The sequence below is a fragment of the Pelodiscus sinensis genome, chromosome 22 (genome assembly GCF_049634645.1).
Source record: "Pelodiscus sinensis isolate JC-2024 chromosome 22, ASM4963464v1, whole genome shotgun sequence".
In the NCBI taxonomy this organism is placed as follows: domain Eukaryota; kingdom Metazoa; phylum Chordata; order Testudines; family Trionychidae; genus Pelodiscus; species Pelodiscus sinensis.
In genome coordinates, this window is record NC_134732.1 from 3,749,483 (window position 1) to 3,771,404 (window position 21,922).

Genomic DNA, 21,922 nt, shown 5'->3' on the forward strand with positions numbered 1-21,922 from the left:
GGCTAGCAGTCTCACGAAATGTGCCTTGAGCAAGCACAAGTGAGCAAACCCTCAGGTTTTAGCTCCCCAACGCAAGGCTTGGGCACAGAGACTGACTCAGAGGGAAAAAGCACTGTCCGCTGAATTACTAACAGTCTCCAATATTGGCTGGTTTCCGAGCCTGGCTAGCTGGCATAAGGGGACAGGCTCATGGCACAAGGTGATCCATCTGCTATTTAATCACTCGCTGGGTGCAGGGCGCTAGGGAGCGTTGGATGTTATCCAGCTCGTTCAGCTTGCTGTCAGAAATACTCCGGCTCGGTTTCACCAGGAGATGCTCACTTGCATTTCAGCATTCCACCAGAGTGTCAAGCCGATACTTCAAGCCCTGTGCCTTGTCCAAGTAATATACACTTCCCTGGAGTGCTTGTGAGTCGTAATTACCATGTTTAACTTGCAAATATCTCGGTGCTGAAAGAGTTGGCTGTATGTTCTCTCTCTCTCCTCCCCCCCCGTAAATAATTTGAATAGCGAGCCACATAATTTGACAAGACCATGAAGATGTTTGGGGGAAAATAGAGTGACCAATGGCTGTGCATATAGAATGAAACAGACCCGGAGAGATAACTGGCTTCTGCTTTCTCTAGCCCAAAGGTCCCAGAATACTTAACAGACAAGAGGAAATGTTTGATCTGATGATCAGATAGGCACTTGGATGTTAAAGAAAATATCAAACGGCTGGGTATCAAAGGCAGACTACCAGGACTGGATGGCTCTGTTTTTTCTTGAAATGAAGAGGAGATGGCCTGGAGTTACCTAGTTTTACTGAATTCATGGCCGGCCTAAATACCCCAAGTCCTGTCAGATGGGGTAACCTGAACTCTATATCACCCAGGAAACCATGGTAGTCTTAGTTCACGCCCTACAAGGTTTAAAGCACATCCTCCTTTTCTTTTTGTCAGGTCTGGGTCACTCGCCCAGACCAAACGAAGAATGCTAGGGCACAAGGGTTTTTTTTCACTAAACAGTATTAGGCCTCATTGCACGAGGAGTAACAGTTAATTCGAGGGAAGAGTTTTGAATCGGACTACTGCATCTACACGTGGCAAGTTAAATCGGGTGACTGTCATTTTAAAATGGTGGCCGGCTGCGAATATGCCAATCAAGTGCAGGCTAGTTAAATCCCGCGCTTCATTAGCAACTTCAGTATGCTTCATTTGCCTCCCTAGTCCAAACTAGGGGGCAAGAGTAGACATACCCTTAGAAGCCTAAGACCTGTTGATATTTAATGGGACTTAATCTCATCAGGGTCAGATTTTTCTGAGGTTTCAGTTGACTAGTGTGACTTGGCATGTAACCCCCTTTGACTTCAATAGGAGGTGGGGGCCTAATGCACTTAGCTATATTGACAAATCCGCCTCGGTAGCTAAATACCTTTTGAAAATGGGACTTAGGTGCTATTGAAAAGTTTTAACCTGTGTCTGATTCTCAGAGATGTTGAGAACCCACCAATCCTGCCGCAGTCTTGGGGCATAGTGCCAAACAACTCCTGCATCAGGCCAGTTCAATCTTGCCAAATACCCGCGTGAGGTTGCAGATGGTTAAACTGGGAGATAAAAACTCCACAGAAAGAGGACAGGAAGAGACCTCGAGAGGTCACTGAATCCAGCCTGAGGCAGGACCCAGGAAACCTAGACTGACCTTGACCAGCGTTTGTCCAACCTGTTCTTGAAACTCTCCAATGTCAGGAATTCCTTGGAGGCCTATTTCAGACCTTCAATATCCTTATCGGTAGGAAGCTTTTCCGAATTGTAAGGGTGGTTATGCTTTGGAGAAGCTAAGTTCCTGGCCTAGTCACCCAATGAGTTAGGGATGGAACTGGGATTGAACTAGGAATCTTAAATTCCAGAGCCTTGCTCTCCCTACCAGCCTACCTCCCCAAGCTCAGCTGCAGATACAGGCTTCCTGATCCTGAACATCCTGTTATCACCAGGGGACCTCGCCACTGCTCATGGACTAGGCTAGAATCTCCTGACTCATAGCCCAGAGCTGTCAGCTGCATTTTCATCCATCAACTACTCACCCAAAGTTGACCCGCACAGGCAGCGTTGTCCGGCTGGTGTCATGCCACGATTCATCAGCGTCCCTGCTGCTGACTGCTAGAGATTATCACTCACAGCTGGGTCAGCATCTCCAGCTCCATCACAAACTGAGCTGTAAGCAGCTGGGTTTGGAAAAATGAACTCCTCAGACATCTGACTCCCCTGGGGGATAAACGTTTGGGTCTGGCCATGTGCACAAGTTCTATTTTTGGGGGACTGTGACGGGGCGAACCAGCCCCGCACTGAGCAGGAGGAAGGGGAGCCCATTTATTGGGCAGAACACGCCCCTCCCCCACAGCCCTACTGGGCATGCTCGAAGTGTAGCCTCGCTATAAAAGACTGCTGGGCTGCTCAGTTGAGGCAGACCGCTGGGGAGGCAGGAGCTCCGGCCCAAGCTGCCGGCCCGCCGCCGGACCTGCCGCCAGATCCAGAGCCGGAGGAGGCGCCGCTGCCGCCGCTACCACCAGCCCTGGGGCGAGCACGCCCCCAACACCGACGCCCGGTGGCCGCCCGCCCCGCTGCAGAAGACGCCCCTGTGCCGCTGCCCCAGGGACAAGACCGTCGGACGAGGCCGCTGCCGGCAACCCAGCATCACCAGGTGGGACCTCCGTCGGCCGCCAGATTGGGGGTAGGAAGCAACCCAGGGCAAGGGGCCGGGAAACCCCCCCCCAGTGGGCTTAGCATGTTTTGGGGGAGGACCCCCGCTGAGCCGGTGGTGGGAACCACCCACTACCATTAGGGCCCTGGGTTGGGGTCCGGTGGAGAGGGAGGGCCTGGACCCCCCTACTCCACCCCGCAGTGCTGGACTAGGCCGCTGGGCCTGCTGCGAGTGCTGGACTAGGCCCCTGGGCCTGCTGCAAGTGCTGGACTAGGCCCCCAGGCTGGGGGTTAACGCTTTGTTCCCCAGGGGAAAGGGGACGGAGGCAGGTGGTACCCCGCCACAGGGACCTAACAGGAAGATCTGAATCTCATCTCTATTGTAAGGAGAACAAATTAAGCAACCTATGTAATACAAGTACACTGGGCCATTGAGGAGTTCTGTGCTAATGTTTTAGGGCACGCTCAAAAGTGCGCTGGAGAAGTAACATCATTTGATTAGGATGCGGTACTCTAAGGGCGGGGGTTATGTCATGGCTCCGAGAAGAGATGATCATCTGAGCTGCATAAGTGATAAACTATTCATGGTGGTTATATGGTCCTAATTTGCGAGATGCTTAAGCTGTTACATTCATTTCTCATCATAAAGCTCCTGTGCTATTATGCCCATTTTACTAAAGGAGCACTGCGGTTCGCAGAGGTTAAGAGACTCAGCCAGGGTCATGTAGGAAGTGGCAGAGCAAGGCAGAACCCAGGTGTCCCAACTCCTAGGCTTGTCCTACATTTAAGTTACATGACATAGCTTCGGTACTTCATGCCACTCAGTGCTGTAAACCCTTGGCATAAATACAACCAGGCTGATGGAAGAGTTTACCTGTCTGTCCATCTAGCAACAGCCCCTTGGAGAAGCAGATTATGTATGGCACCAGAAAACCCTTCCCAGCACAGGAGGAAGCATCTAGGATATTGCCTGTATCTGTGCTGCTGCGGTGCCTGGTCCTGCAGACATGACCTGAAGTTAGGGATCTTGTTGCTGCACCCGGCGTCCCCTCTAATTCCAGGCGTTTTTCTCGATCTTGGTGCAGCTCTGATGCAGCTGGTCAAAAGGAGGCAGCAAATTTTCACTAACACTTTGTTCTAACAAAGTCCTAAGGAGACCCAAGACCCTCGGGCTCTCTCTGGCTGAGTGGCGTGGGGGCGGCCCAGAGCAAGACAAACGTGCCTCACGATTCATGCCCAGGACCTTAGAAGAATCCTAGAATCTGAGGGCTGGAAGAGACCTCAGGAGTCATCGCGTCCAGCCCCCAATGTCTTCTCTTAGCGTCAGATGGAGCAGGAATGACGCTTCCCCCTTTCTCCTTGTGATTGACTCGGCCCCAGGCTTTTCCTAGCTCTTTTTCTCTGCTAGCATTTACTGTCGCGATGGGCAGTTTTCTTAGGCGCACTTCACACTTCCAACTTACGTTGGTAAAACTCCGTTGCGTGTGAGTGTGCAGCTGTACCAGCCTTATCTCAGAGGTAGCCCGTGCTATGTCCAAGTGAGAGTTTCTCCCTTTTCTGGAGCTACTACCCGTCACGGATGTGGATAAATTACGCCCGCTGAGCAGCTCTCTTGTCTACATAGTAGCTTCTTCACTAAGGCTACGTCTAGACTGCAAGCCTCTTTCGAAAAAGAGCATCTAGACTACAACCAGTACTTTCGAAAAAACAAGCTGCTGTTTCGAAAGAGAGCACCCAGGTAGTCTGGATGCTCTCTTTTGAAAAAGCACAGTTTGCATGACATAGCACTTTCTAAAAAACCGGCATTATTCCTCGTAAAACGAGGTTTTCTGTGGTCGAAAAAACAGCCACGTTCTTTCGATTTACTTTCGAAAGAACGCGGCAGCAGTCTAGATGAAGGGAAAGTTTTTTTGAAAAAAGACCACTTTTTTCGAAAAAAACCCTATAGTCTACACACACCCTCAGTGCTACAGCAGCACCGGTACTGCTGGGCCGCTGTAGCACTGAAAGCAGAGCCAAGCTCTCATATTAGTGCAGTGTTGTCTAGTGGTGATCCCTGGAAAAACGTCTCTCAGCCCAGGAATAAGCTGAGCATCTGGAGACCTAGGGTGCGTCTAGACTGGCAAGAAACTTGCCAGCTGTCCACACTGGCCGCTTGAATTTGCGCAAGAGCACTGACTTTGTAATGTACAAAATCAGTGCTTCTTGCGCAAATACTTTCCCACTCCCGCTCAGGGATAAGCCCTCTTGCGCAAGAGGGCCAGTGTAGACAGGCACCTTAATTTTTTGCGCAAGAAAGCCCGATGGCTAAAATGGCCATCAGAGCTTTCTTGCGCAAAAGCGCGTCTAGATTGGCACGGATGCTTTTGCGCAAAAGCACTTTTTGTGCAAAAGCATCCTTGCCAATCTAGATGCCCTTTTGCAGAAATACTTTTAACGGAAAAACTTTTCCGTTAAAAGTAGTTCCACAAAATCATGCCAGTCTAGACGCAGCCCTACAGTTTTAGCTTTAATAAACAAAGGCCCAAGTGCTCTCCGTGGCTGAGGAGTTGAGGTGCTATGGGAGCCTCTGTCTGCCACAAAGAACAACTTCCAGGATTATCTGCACCTACGTTTTACCTCGGTTCTTGAGATGAACTTAGTCAAAGTGACATTCCAAACACGGGAGCTATTCTCCCAGAAAACTGACGGTGACTTTCTGACGGCCTAATGGCTGTTTCCCACAGAAATCCCTCAGGTATCGATGGAAGGCTGTAGACCCATGTGTTGGATTAACCCTTAAAGCCAGGCCTGCACTTCGAGCTGTAGGCTCTGTGGGGTGAAGAGCACCACGAGAGATGAAGTCTCAGGTCTGGACTCTCACCCGGCGGAAGTCATCCTCTGCCTGCACAAGTTGACAGCTCGTCCCAGAGGGGCGCCGGCTGCATGTCCTGTCAGATCCGCTGGAGTTTTGAGGATGGGAGAGGTGAAAAGGAGCGTCAGTACTGTCTCTGCTGAAATAGAGGGCACTAGAGTACAATAAAAATACCAAACAGCTTCTGTGAGCTGTTGTCAGATGCTCCAGCTTGGCAGAACAACAACTCATCAGTCAGTTTCTGTAAGACACCAGGACAGAGGGATCTGGGAATTGTGTGTGTGCGGGGGGATGGGATGTCAAGGAGGCTGCAGGGGTTGTAATGAGACCCAGAGTCTTTTGCCTTCCACTCTTACGTGATGGAGAGTTACTGTCATCTGATGGGACACTTCCCTTAGCACCCGTCCTACAATTGACAGGTACCTTCCCCCACCTCCTTTCTTTTTCTGTTATGAATTCTGCCTTCCTGTCATTTCTACTCCAGCTCATCTGAGGAAGTGGGTTTTGCCCACCAAAGCTCATGATACTGGATCGATTTGTATTAGTCTCAAAGGACGACTCGTCATCCGATGGGCCGTCTGAGTGGCTCCTCTGGGGCCAACGGGAGGGCCGCTTGCAAGGCTGCTGTTTGTGTCGTGTTTGCGGTGTGGCCCCCGGGAGCTCTCCAGTCTCCAGGGCTGCCAGTCGAGTGTTCGAGTTCACACCAGAGACCCACACGAGCTGCAAAGCTGCACTACCTGCTCTGTCAGGCTTGTGATAAACTGGGGAGGTGTTTCTCTGAAGTGTCCCGAGAGTCCCAGCAGCAAGGATGGCTCTGCCCCATGTTGCTGCCGAGGAGCGGCTCTGACCATACCGAAGGGGAGAGCCTTGGCTGGCACCATCTTCTGGCAGTCACCAAATTAAATTAGTAGGCAGCAGTTTTAAAACAAACAAAAGGAAGTTTTTCTTCACACAGGGCACAGTCAACCTGTGGAACTCCTTGCCGAAGGATGTTGTGAAGGCCAGGACTTGAACAGGGTTCAATAAAGAACTAGATAAATTCATGGAGGACAGGTCCATCAATGGCTATTAGCCAGGATGGGTAGAAGTGGTGTCCCTAGACTCTGTCAGAGGCTGGAATTGGTTGTCAGGGGAGGGATCACTTGATGATTCCCTGTTGTGTTGACCCCCTTTGGGGCATCTGGCATTAGCCAGTCAGAAGACAGGATCCGGACATTTGGCTGACACAGTATGGACGTTCTTATGTTCTTATCTTCGCAGGCGCTCTGCTTTTCCCGCCCTCGCTGGTCCATCATACTGGGAATTTACATGGCATTTATGACGGAGCCAAATAATTGCAACCACCGTAGGTATTGCTAAGGCGCCTCTCACTCATATCTGTGTGCTAGTGGCGTAGTGAGGAGCTGAACTTTGGGTGGGCCCTGACTGTCAGGGTGACGGGCAGGGACAGACTGTTCTACCTGCTGGCTGGCAGTGCAGCCTGGTTAGGGCGGAAGTGTCGATCCCCTTGGCTGCATCCTGACTGCAGCAGCGGGACCAGAGGGAGCCCTAGCCGTGCTGCGGGGTAGGGACTACTGCCCTTCAGCTGGGGCCTCGCCTCTCCTGCAGGCTGTACGGCCTCCGTGCAGAGTCACCTCTGCGGACATGAGTCAGGGCTTGCCTGTGTGTGTAACTTGGCCCAGACTGCCTTGAGCTTCTCAGGGAACTGTGTTCTCTGCTGGGGGCCAGATCCAGGCAAGCCAGCGGTCATATCTGGCCCCTGGGTTTGACGTTCCCCATCCTGTCTTAAAGGATAATTCTTACATTCCCAGGACCTGACTTGCACTAAATATGGCACACGCTGCCAATGTCCTCGGCAGTGTGTCCCGCAGTCACTCTGTGTTAGTGATTTGCAGGGAGGAGTTTGGGTCGGGGTTGTGTACACAGGTTTGAAAATGGTGATGAGATGAGCGTTCCAGGAAAATGAGCATTCACTTCTGATCCAATCAGCAAGCGCAGACATGCTAGCTGATTGGCCCATGGAGGGCCCTGTTCTGAAACGCCTCCTCGCTCTGTGTGGCACCTTGCTGTGGATTTCAGCGGTGAAAGGTAGCACTCCACGTAAGGGTGGCCAGGGGAATGTTTTACAGGAAGTCCCTGGGTTACGTACAAGATAGGGACTGTAGGTTTGTTCTTAAGTTGAATTTGTATGTAAGTCGGAACTGGTACATATTGTAGGGGAAACTCTAGCCAAACATTTCTCCAGAGCTCAGTTTTATTCTCCCACACCTCACTTCCCTCAGTCCTTTATTCTCAAGCTGAGGTGTCTCAAGCTCCGCGTCTCCCTGGTCTGCTGGGGGGGAGGGGGCGCTAGCTTCGCGTCTCCCTGGTCTGCTGGGGGGGAGGGGGCGCTAGCTCCGCGTCTCCCTGGTCTGCTGGGGGGGAGGGGCGCTAGCTCCGCGTCTCCCTGGTCTGCTGGGGGGGAGGGGGCGCTAGCTCCGCGTCTCCCTGGTCTGCTGGGGGGGAGGGGGAGCTAGCTCCGCGTCTCCCTGGTCTGCTGGGGGGGAGGGGGCGCTAGCTCCGCGTCTCCCTGGTCTGCTGGGGGGGAGGGGGCGCTAGCTCCGCGTCTCCCTGGTCTGCTGGGGGGAAGCAGCTAGTGCGGGGTTGCCTCACCCCGTTTGTAAGTAGGGATCCGATGTAAGTTGGATCCATGTAACCCGGGGACTGCCTGTACTCTAAAGCACTGTAGCTGCTGCTTGACTGGCTAATACGCCTCCCATGGGGCTGTTTTGAGTCACTCTTGAGCCAGGACTTTTTCCTTGTATGCAAAAGCAATCTTTAGGTTGGGCAAATGGCTTTTTCCCCCCCCTCTACTCCTGTCCCATTGTGCAGGCGAGTGTCCAATTAGCGAGCTGGCTTCCAGTCATGCTGAGCCATTGTGCCACTACATTGATGGGAACTCACAAACTCAGGTCACCAGCTTTTTTTGGTCTTAGAATGTGAGTTTAAAAGGCACAGGCCAATTTCTCAAATGAGGAAGGTTCTCTCAAGGCTACCATTGGGCTGGAGGGCTCTGTGGTGTGGCTTCCCGGCTTTCCTTTAGGTGCCTCATTCCAAGCATTGGCATTGGCAAAATTGAAAGCATTACTGTTGTACTTTGTCAGGGGGATCATCTCCAGAGCCTTGGGCAACCTCGTCTTTGCTCCCTCGCTACATCTACACTGCAGGCTTCTTTCGTGTGTGTATGTGCAAAAGTTCTTGCACAAGAGTGTGTCCACACTGCCATGTGCTTTTGCACAAGAGATGTGCTTTTGTGCAAGAGCCTCCATGGCAGTGTGGACGCTCTCTTGTGCAAGAAAGCTCTGATGGCCATTTTAGCTATAGGGGTTTCTTGCCCGCCCACACTGCCTTCTTGCACAAGAGCTCTTGTGCAAAAAGGCTTATTCCTCGTGGGGAGAGGAATAACTCTTCTGCAAGAAGCCCTCTTTTCCGACGCTTTACTGTAAATTTACTTGCGCAAGAACGCGTGGGCAGTGTAGACGCCCTGCAAGCTCTACAGCTGTTCTAGCACAAAAAGCCTGAAGTGTAGACGTAGCCTAATGGATTGTCTTCCCCGTCACTGAGAAGATTAAAGGTTCCAGGAGGATCAATGGTCTGTCCCAATGGGGGAGGGTTTTAAAAGGTCTCAGGCAGGCCTAAAATGGAGTCAGCTGACCCTAACTGAGCCAAGATTGCCCTGTCTCAGCTGACCCTAATCTGCCTGAGACAGCCCCTTATCAGCTGCTCTTGCTTGGCCTGCAGTAACCCACTGCTAGTTAACAGGGGAATTAACATTTTACCCTTCTATGGCTGCCTTTTCCCACTCTAGTGTAACCCTCTGGTTTGACTTTATCACAGTACTTAAGTCTTCTTTTCAAAAGTTACTTAGGCACTTTCTCATTATGAGATTAGGCTCCTAAATCACTTAGGTCTTGCAATGCTGAGCAGAGCAACATCTGAACACCTGTAAAATTTGGACCCTGAACGCCATAGAAAATCAGGTCTTTAAGACCTAACTTGCTACATAACGTCTTCTTTCAGGGAGAGAGTTTGTTTCAAACTGTGTTGTGGATTTCTATGAGGCTGACAAAATAGCTTCTAAAAATTACACTGAGATCCACTAAACTCCAGCTCTCCTGGGGTGGAAAAGGGAGTGTATTTTCCTAGCCTATTACTGTCCTCTGCTGCCATGGATGAAGGTAAAGAACGAGGTGCTAGTGAAATAAATGTACAACATCTAAAATAAAAATATCAGGACACATTCAGTGCAGCATCTTATTCAGCTCCCATCACCATGGTATTTGAGAACCTAATTAGGTGCAAAGCAGGTGCAGCCTTACCTGAATGGACTTCTCTGGCATCCACAAAGGAAAACTGTAATTAGTGTTGCTGGGGCTAAGTTATCAGCATAGTGACCTTTTAAACGGAAGACTGGACACCAGACTGCCAGCTGCTTGACTCTCCTTGCCACTCAGTGAATAACTGGGCAGATGCCATTGTTTACTGTGATCTTTGATGTGATCTCCATCTAGTGCAAGATTTTTGTGAACCGTTTATTGGCCTTCACATCCATAGGCTTTACTGAGCTGTGCACTTCCGCCTAATTATTTAGCTAATTGGGTGAACGCATTAAGCCGTATGCAGCAGTCTCAGACACACAATTTGAATCCACTTCTTTTGCAACAAAAAAATGGCTGTAGTTGGGTTTCATGTAAAAATAGATGGGGGGTGAGGAAGCCAGAAGAGACATGAAATGGCTTGCAGCTGATCTTAGTGCACAAGGAAGTGATTTAGTATTAGACGGCGGGCTAAGAGAGGCAACATGGTCCCACCGATAAGGTGCTCTGCTGGGACTCAGGAAAGCTGGGTTCTATTCATGATGTGGTTCTGCTTGGTGGCCTCTTCATATGACCACCTAGAGACTGGAGAAGCAGACACGTCTAGACTAGAAACCAGCGATGGGCACTTGAGGCTAGCGAGCGGGCCGCATTGAGTGACCCTCCTTATTCTCCATGGGCTGCAAGATTGTCGTAACCAAGCCGGTCTCCCGAGCCAGGGTAGTTTTGCTCCCTGCACTTGCATGCTCAAAATTTGCGGGGTGTGCTGATTGAATGGTAGCAGTGCTTTGATTGGATGCAGAGAGCACACACGCCTCTTAGCGCTGGCCTACACTGGGACCTTAGTCTGAAATAACCCCCCAAGTTCGAATTTATAAGTGGTGCATCCACAGTACCAAGCCTGTTATTTCAAAATAACGTGGAATTTGAACTGTGTACTCCTGCTTTTCATGAGGAATAACGCTAATTTTGAAACGTTAGTGTGGATGCTCCGGTGCCGCTAATTCAAACTTATTTGTCTCTGGGGAGCTGCAAGCGGCCTCCTGGAGTGCTTCTAAGTCTGAGGTAGCATGGCCACATGAACAGAGCCTGCCTCAGACTAATTTCGATGCTTCCCTGTAGTGAGGACGCGCTAGTTCGAATTTGTTAAATTGGGCATTCTTAAGTTGAATTTAGTCATTCTGAAATAGTTTCCTAGTGTAGACACGGCCTTACTGTCAATGTTGTGAGCAATAGTACCTCACTTTATATGTCCTGGCCTTACATGCATGTCATTCTAGTGATATTGATAAGAAAAAAATGACATGGACGGCAACTAGTGGAATCTGGCAGCCCTGCATGTGAGCAACAGTAAACGAAATGTCTCATGGGCCATGCACAGAACCCCGATTGGCAGCCTGCAGGGCATGGGCCGCATGCAGCCTACCACTGCTACCAACACTTCAGGGGGAGGGACTGTCTATGACCATGTGTATTCTGGGCCCAATCTCAGCTGAGGAGTCTAGGTGCTACTGTAATATAAATCATATATTATTATTATATTGAGACATTGCTGTGAGTCCAGGAGAAGGAATAGTAGGAACAGGGCCAGCAAATGGTTTTCTTTACATTCTGTTAGATATTTTATTTTATACTTTTCTCTCTGATATAATTTAAAGAGCATCTTTCCCATCCCCACTCTCTCCAGTCACCCGTTGCTCAGTGGGGTTAGGTGTGCTGTGACCAAACAAGGAATAATTTTAACTTCCGCAGTAGGTTTTGCCCGAAGTTCCCAGCTAACTGCGTCACAGAAGGGTCGCACTGTCTCGCTAGCATGATAGGCTGGGTGCCCCGCAGTCAGGCAAGCCGATATCTTTGGCCAAAATCAGACCCTCATCCTTACCAAAAGTGCCACTGGGTCCTGACTGTCAAATGTGAGGTGTGGGCTTTGATTTGCTTTTCAGAAATCCTGAGGCTTAGGATGGCTGAGCCATATCTGAGATTGCAACTCAACTCCATTGCTATTGATAGACTGGAATAAAATGTTGCTCCCTCCTTGGTGGTTCTTAAATGAAGGGCCAGCTGATACGCTCATCTGAATCCAAGAAGAGTGCATGCCATCCATCCCCTTCCCTCTGAGCTGTCATGTAAGACATGGAGGCTATGTCTACACTGGCATGATTTTCCGAAAATGCTTTTAATGGAAAAGTTTTCCGTTAAAAGCATTTTCGGAAAAGCGCGTCTAGATTGGCAGGATGCTTTTCTGCAAAAGCACTTTTTGCGGAAAAGCGTCCGTAGCCAATCTAGACGCGGTTTTCCGCAAAAAAGCCCCGATCGCCACTTTCACGATCGGGGCTTTTTTGCGGAAAACAGTACTGTGCAGTCTACCCTGGCCCTTTTGCGCAAAAGTCTTTTGGAAAAAGACTTTTGCCCGAACGGGAGCAGCACAGTATTTCCGGAAAAGCACTGACGATCTTACATGAGATCGTCAGTGCTTTTCCAGAAATTCAAGCGGCCAGTGTAGACAGCTGGCAAGTTTTTCCGCAAAAGCAGATGATTTTGCGGAAAAACTTGCCAGTCTAGACACAGCCGGGCAGTCTTTGTGGGAGTCTTTGGAATTGAATGGCTCCTCCTTCTCCCTTCAGTTTACGTTTAATCTCTTCCCTATCACCTTTCTCCCACTGCTTCTACAAAGACCTACCTGCTAGAATACTACCTTGGTGACCAGCCATTTGAGAATGTGGGGGTGGTGTCTCTTCTCTCCTGCCCCTTTATGTGCAGACAGAAGAATGGGATCAGGGATCTGGAGCTTATCAAGAAGCAGGTGGCCTATAGTGCTGCCACGTGGTTGAACCAAAAAGCTGTAGAGTTGGTACCTAATCTCATTATGCTCTGTTGTCATGGTGAAGTGTCCAGTGGTGTCCCATAAGAATCCATCCCCCTAAATAGGGACCAGCAGCTCCCTTATAGCCAAATGGCTGTAACTTTGCATTGTTCTCTTCAGCTTCCCGTTGGAATTGAGGCTTGGCCGTTCTGGATCAGCCCATGGTCCTGACTCAGGCACTAGCCAAGGTTTAGTACGTCAGCGGAAGGGTCAGCACTTGCTCGATTCTGCAGTCTTGCTCCAGGTGGGGGGAGGGCAGAAAGAAGAATTGCTCTCCGATGGCAGAGGTAATATAGATGGGGGCCATAAAAACACAAAATTCAATCCCCATCTTCACATTTCACAGTTACCAATGTTAGCCATAAAATGATCCAGTCCATTTTTAGAACCAACTATTTAATGCGTTGTCCTCTTGCAGTGGTAGATTCCATCGTGGTTTGAATATTTCCTTATTGGTTTGAAATTTGCTTTCCATTAATTTCCTTGAGTGACCCTTTGATCAGGTTAAATCTAGTCATATTATATATATTTTTTACTGTTCATAATCTTATGTGCCCAAGCTAAATCTCCATGTTTCCTTTTTTGAGGTGAAATAACCCTAGCTTTTGCACCTGTCTCTCATATTTAAGTCCCTCTATGTCTCCAAACAGTTTTGCTGGCCTTTTTGAGCCTCAGAATCTCAGTTTGAGTTTTCCCGGGATATAACCAAACCGACCATGCATCTGCAGATCTGGGAGCACCCTTGGACTGGGAAATATGAGGTTTGATTCCCAGATTTGCTATGGACCTGCTGAGTAATGTGGGGCGAGGTGTGTCTGTCTCTGTGCCTCAGTTTCCCCATCTCTTAAATGGAGATACTACTGATCTATTTTGCAAAGTACTGTGAAATCTGCATCTGAAGAGCACCTCATAAGATCCAGATATTAATGTAATGTCATTACAACATGTTTGCATTATTTTCTAGTCCATTATGAATGCACCCAAGCACCCTGTTTAATGCATTATTAACTAGAGTCCCGCAGCTGACTTCCTCATTGAGAGAAGTGGCATGGCCTAATGGATCTACACAGAACTGGGAGATGAGAGCTCAGGAGCTGTAATTCTGGCTCTGCCTGATTTGCACTTTCCTGGTGGATAACAACCTACACAGGTGGTATAGTGATAGAAATGTAGCCGTGTTAGTCTGGTGTAGCTGAAACAAAAAACAGGACTATGTAGCACTTAAAAGACTAACAAGATGGTTTATTAGATGATGAGCTTTCATGGGCCAGACCCACTTCCTCAGATCAAATAGTGGAAGAAAATTAGCACAACCATATATACCAAAGGATACAATCAAAAAAATGAACACATATGGTTGTGCCAATTTTCTTCCACTATTTGATCTGAGGAAGTGGGTCTGGCCCATGAAAGCTCATCACCTAATAAACTATCTTGTTAGTCTTTTAAGTGCTACATACACAGGTGGTAAGCATTCTCAGCTCCTTGAGAAGGTGTTAGGAGTTGGCAGTGACGAGCACCCTTAGAAATCCCCACAGACCCAAAGCTGGTTGAAATGTTTCTGTACAGATTTTTTCATTCAAAACGGGGGTGTGTGTTAGAGGACATGCAATTATTCATGAAAACGTCTGTGACATGAACAAGTGGCTTTTCATTGAAAAAATGCAAAAAAAAAAAAAAAAAAAAAAGATTCAGGCTTTTAGCAACCAAAACCAGAAAAGGTGAACTTCCCAAATTTGTAGTGCCTATAAGATTACAATCCAGTTTGGAGTGTTTTGATTTTTAAAAATCCAACTGATTTTTTTAATGGAAAATATTTAATAAACATACTTTCTGTTAATTTTTTCTTACAGGGAGAAAAATAATTTCCCAATTAGCTCAACCCATAACCATTCTGAGCCCTTTCCCCCCATCTGTACAGTGGAGTAAGTAATTCCCTGCGATGCATGGGGCTGGATGGATCCATAAGGTGATGTCTTGCATTTTGAAGATGTAAATCCATTTAAATACTATTATGTCTCTATATATTTTAGCGATTTGTGTGTCTGTCTGCAAGCCCATTTGTTCACAAACTCCTCCTAAATGTTAAGAGCTAGGATCGCTGCACTTTCCTCTTCTCCTAACTTAAAGCAAGGTCAGGGGTTGGTTGTGCCAGGAAAACTGGAAGTGCTGGCAAAGGAACTGTTTTCAATAACATGGAAAGGTAAAGGCTGTTCAGAGGGATGTGATACTGAGAGTGACCACTGGAGGCAGCAGCCCTCAAGGGAGCATCCAGCAGAGTTTGGACTCCACCATCTTACCTGTCAGCACACTGGGTAAGTGCCCCCCAAGCCTCAAATCCTTCTCCCCCCTCCCAGTGCCGGAGGGAGAGGGAGAGAAAAGGCAGTTGGTGGCTGGGGGGAGGGGCTAGGGGGAAAGAAAAGGCCCATACTGGCTGGGATGCATCTCCTCAAGCTCCCTCTCACCTGTCAACCCTCACTCTCACACCCCCTAACCTCCTGTACTGTCCCCATCCTAAAGGCCCTGCCCTGACTCCTGCACCCCCCACACTGCCAGCCCCCTGCCCTGAAGAACCCGGGCAACGCCAGCTAAGTCTTCTAGTTTATTTATAGTTTTCAGCTGTTTGGGATGACACCCAAGATTTCCCTCCCCCCCCCCCCCCAGAGGATCTTGCAAATATCAAGCCCATCAGGACATATGACCTGAGGCTATTTTTGTCAGACACATTATCCAAAGGTTTGCACTTATCCAAAGGTTCCACTAAGATTTCAAAGAGACTGAGGCCAGATATTTTGAAGGGATGGCTTAAAGACACCCTTGGGGCTACTGGAAGACTGAGCAGATTGGCCATAGGACCCTATTTTCTTAAGGCTTCCACATCCTCAATGAGAGTAAAACTTTCCAAAGAGCCCGGCACCCAACATGCACCCAATACACTGGATGCTTTGGAAAATCTGGCCTGGATTGTGAGCGTTGGGAAACCATTTCTGTATTTCCTCCCCTGGCAGGCTGCCGATTCATTAATTCCCTGCAGGAGGTCTCTACACTCTATCAGTTCCATTATCAGCAATTTGCCTCTGGACCTTAGAAACCAGGATGATGTGGCTGGGTCAGCGTAGTCCCATGTTTACCTTGTCACCCAGGCCGGATGTGATGCCATTCCTCCTTTATTATTTGTTTCCGTGTTCCCTTGAGTTAAATGTCAACAGGCTTTCACCCTGGCTGGAAAACCATCCATTGCCAGTCATGGTTACTCAAGCTCCCTCTTCCTGGGTACACAAAACAGTCCCTGGAACTCCAAAAAGGCCGGTTTCTTCTTTAAAGCCAACTCTTAGCAGACAGCAGCTGCCCTTCTTTCTGAATAAACTTCTGTCTTCTGAGCCCTCTTAGAGACTTGCCTCGCTGGTGGGCTGGTTTTGAACGGAGACAGCTTGGATGACTAAGGCAAAATATATGAGCTGCGAGGAAGGAGACGCATCCAGGACTTCCTTCTGTGGCAGAAGTGAAAATGGCTTGACTGACGGCTCTGGCGGGTGCATTTTTAGAGCTGCTGTGGTTCTGTCAGGCTTAGTGTAGAGGTAAAAGAAGGGAGCCCCCCCCCCCCACCCCAGCTCGCTGGTGCAGCGGTAGTCGAGGGGGAAAACTGCAGGCAGCAGGAGGGGAATACGAGAGGGTGTCCGAATGAAGAGGCTAGAAGAGTTGGGTTGGGTTGGAGTAGCCAGGGCTCTCCAGGAGTCAGTCAAACTGTTGGGAAGGAGAGCGCGTTCACCTGTGGGAGGGGGGGGGTTACACACAAACAAACCCCACACACACAGAACCCCCCCCCACACACACACCCTACCAGGGTCCTCTCGTGCCCCCGGGTGTCAAGCAGCGCTCTACCGAGTGAGGGTTTCGTCGGGAAAGCGGAGAGGCCCCGGGCCTGCAGCTGCTCTCAGATCTCCCCCGTTGACCCCTCGCTAGCCCCCCTCACCCGTCCATGGCTCGCTCCCCCGCGCGGCCGTGCTCAGACCGGCCCAGCGGGCGGGGTCCGGGGCCCTTCTCCCAGGGGACTGGTCCAGCCCTTGCGGGGAAGGGCTCCGAGTTCTCCGAAAGTTCGCGGGGCGAGCCCGGTGCAGCCCCCCCGGCCAGGCTCCGGCCGCTGCGTGTGGCGGAGCCCGGCGGGTGAGGCAGGCGGCTCCCCCCCGTCCGTGGCACGGATCGGGGCCAGCCTCGCAGCACCTGGACAGCGCCCAAGGGGCAGGGGCGCGCCGGCGCCTGGGGGCCCTTTCCCCCGGGCCTGTCTGCTCCCCCGCCCCGTCCCAGGGTCGCTCCGTGCCCCCCCCGTGCACTGGCAGAGGCACCTCTGGCCTCGTGGGGGGACCTTGGGGCAGCGGATCCGAGCCCGCTCTGCACCCCGGGGCGGGCACGCACCTGCCCCCGCGCACCCCCAGGCGCGCAGGAGCCTGGGCCAGGCAGCCGGGGGAGAAATCTCGGTTCTGCCTCTCCTGGGCTTGCACGGGTCTGGGTGGAGCCGCCGCCGCTGATTGGCTGTGGGGAGTCACGGGGCCGGGCGCTTATAGGGGGCGGAGGTGCCCCAACCCGGTTACTCGGAGCGTTTCCACTCGAGCGCCGGGTGACTCAGGCCGGCTCCGCGCGCCGCGCTCCGGCCGCCGCCGCCCGGGAGGGGAGCCCCGCGCGCGGGCCGAGGGAGGCGGAGAGACGGGGCAGGAGCTGGGATTCCTGCCCCGCAGCCCCGGGAGCCGCCGCCCTCCGCCGGGGGAGCTGTCTGGGCGCGGAGAGGCATGAGGCTGGGCTGGAGGGAAGGCACCTGGCTGGGAAGTTGAGCGCAGCCCGCCACTGCCTTCCGCCGGCTGGACCGGCCGCCTCCTTCCCCTCCCTCCCACCCCAGCTGCAGCCGGAGCAGCCCCCCCCCCCCAGCAGCGCCAGTCCGGGGCGCTGGGATGCGTCTTCCCCCTGCCTCGCCTGCCAGTGTGGATTGTAGCGCCCGGCTCTGCGCCTTGCGAGGATGGCTCGGTTCGGAGACGATCTACCCACCCGCTATGGAGGCGGAGGTCCGGCCGGGGCTGGGAGAGGCAGCAGCCGGCAAGGTGGCCCCCCGCCCGGCCAAAGGATGTACAAGCAGTCGATGGCTCAGCGAGCCAGGACCATGGCTCTCTACAACCCCATCCCCGTCAAGCAGAACTGCTTCACCGTCAACCGGTCCCTCTTCATCTTCAGCGAGGATAACGTTATCCGGAAATACGCCAAGAGAATAACCGAATGGCCATATCCTTTTGGGGGCTGGAGGGGGCGGGCGTGGATGTGCCGGGCGCCACCAGGCCTGGGGGCGTCTGGGGGGTAATAAAAGCTCGGGGTGTGTGGGTGTGTCTGGGGAGAAAGCAGATGGGTGAATGCTGGTGTCTGGCTGGGTGTTGAACAGGGGTGTGTTCAGGGATCCGTTGGATTTCTGTGGGCTTCAGCTCGGGCTCGGTGTCCGGGGGTAATAGAGGTGGGGGTCGCGGGCGAGAGAACTTGGTTATAATAGAAGGGAGGTGGGGCTCGACTCATGTGGGAGTGACAGGCGTGTCTTTCTCTGTGTGGTAGGCTTTCCCACAGACACGTTTCACGCCATTTAGACCGAGTGCCAAGGGATCGGGAAGACGAGCGAGGGGGAATTTGTGGTAAAATGGTCCTATTTTAGCGCCTCTCTCCGTGCAGGAGGGCGGTAAAATGGTGACACCTTGGCATTGAAGCTAGCGCTAGGGACACCCGTAACCAAGGTCTCCCGACTGCCATCTCGCCCATGCACAATCTGTTGCCGCCTGTTTTTCAGCACCCCACCTTGCCCAGGCGGTCAGTGAGCGCTGCCATCAGCTCTCCCCCTCCGAGGCCCCGCGTATCCCCGGGAGCAGGCGAGCCTGGGGTAGGGTTTTGCTTTGGAGAGGCTCCCTGGCCCAGGGAGGCAGGGCACAAGGGGATGGACCATCGCTGTGGCGAAAGGGGCCGGTGCTTTCCATCCCCGAAGCCGCTCCCGGGCCCAGTGATCTGCAGGGATCCGCCTGGGGAGGGAGGCTCGGCTTGTGCCGCGATGCAAGCGGCGGGGAGCGGGATCCTTGGCAAAGGCAGCCAGGCGCTTCCTCCGGGGTGCGTCTCCGGTTGCCTGGGTGCGTGTGCGCGGCGCAGGAGGAGCCCCCGCAGGAGTGCGTGGCACGGGGGAATCGCCTGTTGTTTTCACCCGACACCGCACACCTATTGCGCCTGGGTCAGTAGCAGCCGGGCCTCCTAGCGACCCCGCAGCTAACCGCGAGCCCGGGACCCCGCGGGCGTGGAGCGCCCCGGGTTGGGAGCAGCTGTTCCCCGCCGCGATCGCTCGGTGAATGTTGGGACGGGCCGCAATCCCGCCTGCCCCAACAGGCAGCGGCAGCCTCCCTGTCTCTGCAGGTCTAGGGGCGATCTCGGCGCCTCCCCCCCGCCCCGCTTTCCCGCCAAGGAAATGAAATGGATCAACTAGAGAACCCCCCGAGTCAGCAGGAAAAGCAGAACCACAAAATGTCCGCAAAATCCACTTTCCGCGGGGCAGTTGCAGCTCAGGCCAGGGAGGAGTCGGCTGGTGTTTGCCAAGGATGCTCTGGGGGAGTTAAGTGCTCCAGGGCAGGACTAGCTAGACTAGATCTGGCGGTGCCCTGGCCCCGGGGAGCTGTCCGCGGTGCTGAAAATGTCACCGGCCACCCTACAATGCTGGAGTCAGACAAAGATTTGCTCATGGGCAGGACACACACACGCTATTCCAGTGGCTTTACTGTCCCTTCTGTGTGTGTACACACACACACACACACACACTATTCCAGAGGCTTTACTGTCCCTTCTGTACACACATACAATTCCAGTGGCTTTACTGTCCCTGCTATATATAGCCCTATAAGGCACGGGAGAGCTTTCTCTACCCTTTGATCTGGCACAACAATCCATCAGTAATTCATCCATAGACCTTGAAATCGAAGTTCCCGATATGCTTAGATGTAAATGCCAGAGAATCACTGAAGCATAATTTGGGGCAGGAGATCCAACTTTACTGTCTTTTTGGGGGAGCACTTCAAATTGTCACCCGCTTTTTAAAAGTCAAAACTTCCTGTTTGTTTTTGGAAAAATAAGAGAAGCTCTGAATTTCTAGAGGGATTCTGTGGGACTAAATTTTAATCACTGGCTCCCAAAGAAGGGAACTTATTTCTTAAAAACCTCCCAAAGATATCCCTACAAGGAACTGAAGTAGGAGTTAGAGCCTGGCTAAGGGTTTCCAGGAGAGACCACTTGAATGGTCAATATCCGAAACGTAATAAGAATGCATGGGATTCTTCTTCTTGCTGAAAGTCTCCTTCTCTCAGCTCATTTTTCTTTAACTGATGGCTCTACTCCATTTGAATACATGATTTTAGCGACAATCATAGCCAACTGCATTGTTCTGGCTTTGGAGCAGCATCTACCAGAGGATGACAAGACGCCCATGTCAGAGAGATTGGTGAGTTGCATTTATTTATTTATTTAGGTTTTTACTATTCTGTATTATAGGAGCATTTCCCCACCCAGTGCTGGATGTCCTTAGCAGTCTTTTAAAGATAGATGTATAAATAAACAGACCCAGCAGTTACTCTCAGGCCAGAACAAAAAATCCAGCCACAACATGAATATAACAAAAATAGAGGAAGCTGTCTATACCCCTTCCTGTGAGTTGTACATCACCGCTAGCCAGCCCTGCTCATCTTCTTAAAGTCAAGGAGAAAAGTTTGACCTTCTAAAGACCAACTTACTCCGGCTGTTATTGACCAAGGTGGAAAGGGAATTCCAAAGGCATCTTCATTCCTATATGTAGAATGGAATGACCCACTTCTTGGGTCATTCCCCACCCCCCAGTATTCTGGATAGAATAGAGAGTTTTCTTTCCTCTTTAGATATCATTGCGGGAGACCTGTCAATATTAAAGTCTTTGGAGTTAGAAAATGTTAGTCTTGCCAAAAAGAAACAACTTACAAAGAAAAGTAATTTGCCAGCAGGCTTTATGGTAATGAGTCAGTTTATAGTATTTCAAATAAGAATAGCTTCACAATAATCCTTTTACTTCTTATCGCCCGATTAAAAACAGGCAATGCTTGGTTTCCTTTTTTTCTTACTCTGCAAATTGGAGCAACTTCCAGGCTAGACTAAATGAATGTTGGTGTCTGGGCAGGGAGCTGGGGGGGGGGGGGGGGGGGAATAAATCTGGATCCATCTGTGTTTTCATGTATAAATGAAATGATGCAAACTAATATTAGCCTTAAGGCAAAAAGCTAGGGAATTAAGGAAATTCCTAGACTTTGTAGTTCATGATCTCTAGAACAGCTCATTACAGTGTTGGTGAGATGAGAAGCTCTTTAATACAAGGAATAAAAACCAAGGTTATAGCACTGGAAATCATCCAGGGTCATTTATTTGATGCACCTTTTCTTACACAACTTGACCTGCTAGTGTCTATTATTTATTTGTATGTTCAGAGTGCTTAGGAGCTGAAGTCATTTTGAAGATGCTGCAAAAGCCTATGGACTTCCTAAAAGTATATGGATTCACTTTCTCCACTACTTAATTATATATTCATTTAAAAAGAGAGAAGGAATACAATCAGAACTCATGTATACATGCCCAAACTTTTTATCATACTATGATAGTGTATTGTTATCAGGCTTGGGACTTATTAATTGGGTCAGGCTGGTTTTGCGATGAAGGCATTGTCTGGGATCCTCGTGACATCAGTGAAAAGTTTGACTCTAAAGATGTAGGACTGGATAAAGGCTGGATTTCTCCTCCCCTTGCTGTTCTGAAAAATATGAATCAGCAAAGGGACAAAATGATTTCCTAGGCTACTCTCACAAGAAACTCTTCAGTGTTGGATTATTCCAAACAAGGAGCAAATCTTACTTATATCCCTACATTTCTCTAGATTCAAGGGCTTGCGGGGGAAGGGCTTGGGAGAGGTGGGAGGAAGAGAACAGGGTTCCATGCCTTGTTTGATGCTGAGAGGACTATTTGATCTTTCTCCCCATCACTTTAATATCTTTCCTCAAATTTCCTCACTGCAGGAGTTGTCCTTCTAGGATTGCTGTCTGTTGCTCCCAGTATTACTCCTCAGTGAGCCAGTGGTTCACCAGGCTGTGTGGCATAA

General features: G+C 50.7%; 1 protein-coding gene across 8 annotated transcripts in view; it reads left to right on the top strand.

The window, feature by feature from the left end:
- Positions 1–17,359: 17,359 nt before the first annotated feature.
- Positions 17,360–21,922, top strand: part of CACNA1B (calcium voltage-gated channel subunit alpha1 B) — a 452,780-nt gene continuing 448,217 nt past the window's right edge. For all 8 annotated transcript variants that reach the window (XM_075906063.1, XM_075906064.1, XM_075906065.1 and 5 more), the window contains exons 1-2: positions 17,360–18,017; positions 20,142–20,248. In XM_075906063.1, coding sequence (XP_075762178.1) covers positions 17,759–18,017; positions 20,142–20,248 — 366 coding nt within the window. In that variant the 5' untranslated portion in view covers positions 17,360–17,758. The remainder of the gene's footprint in view (positions 18,018–20,141; positions 20,249–21,922) is intronic.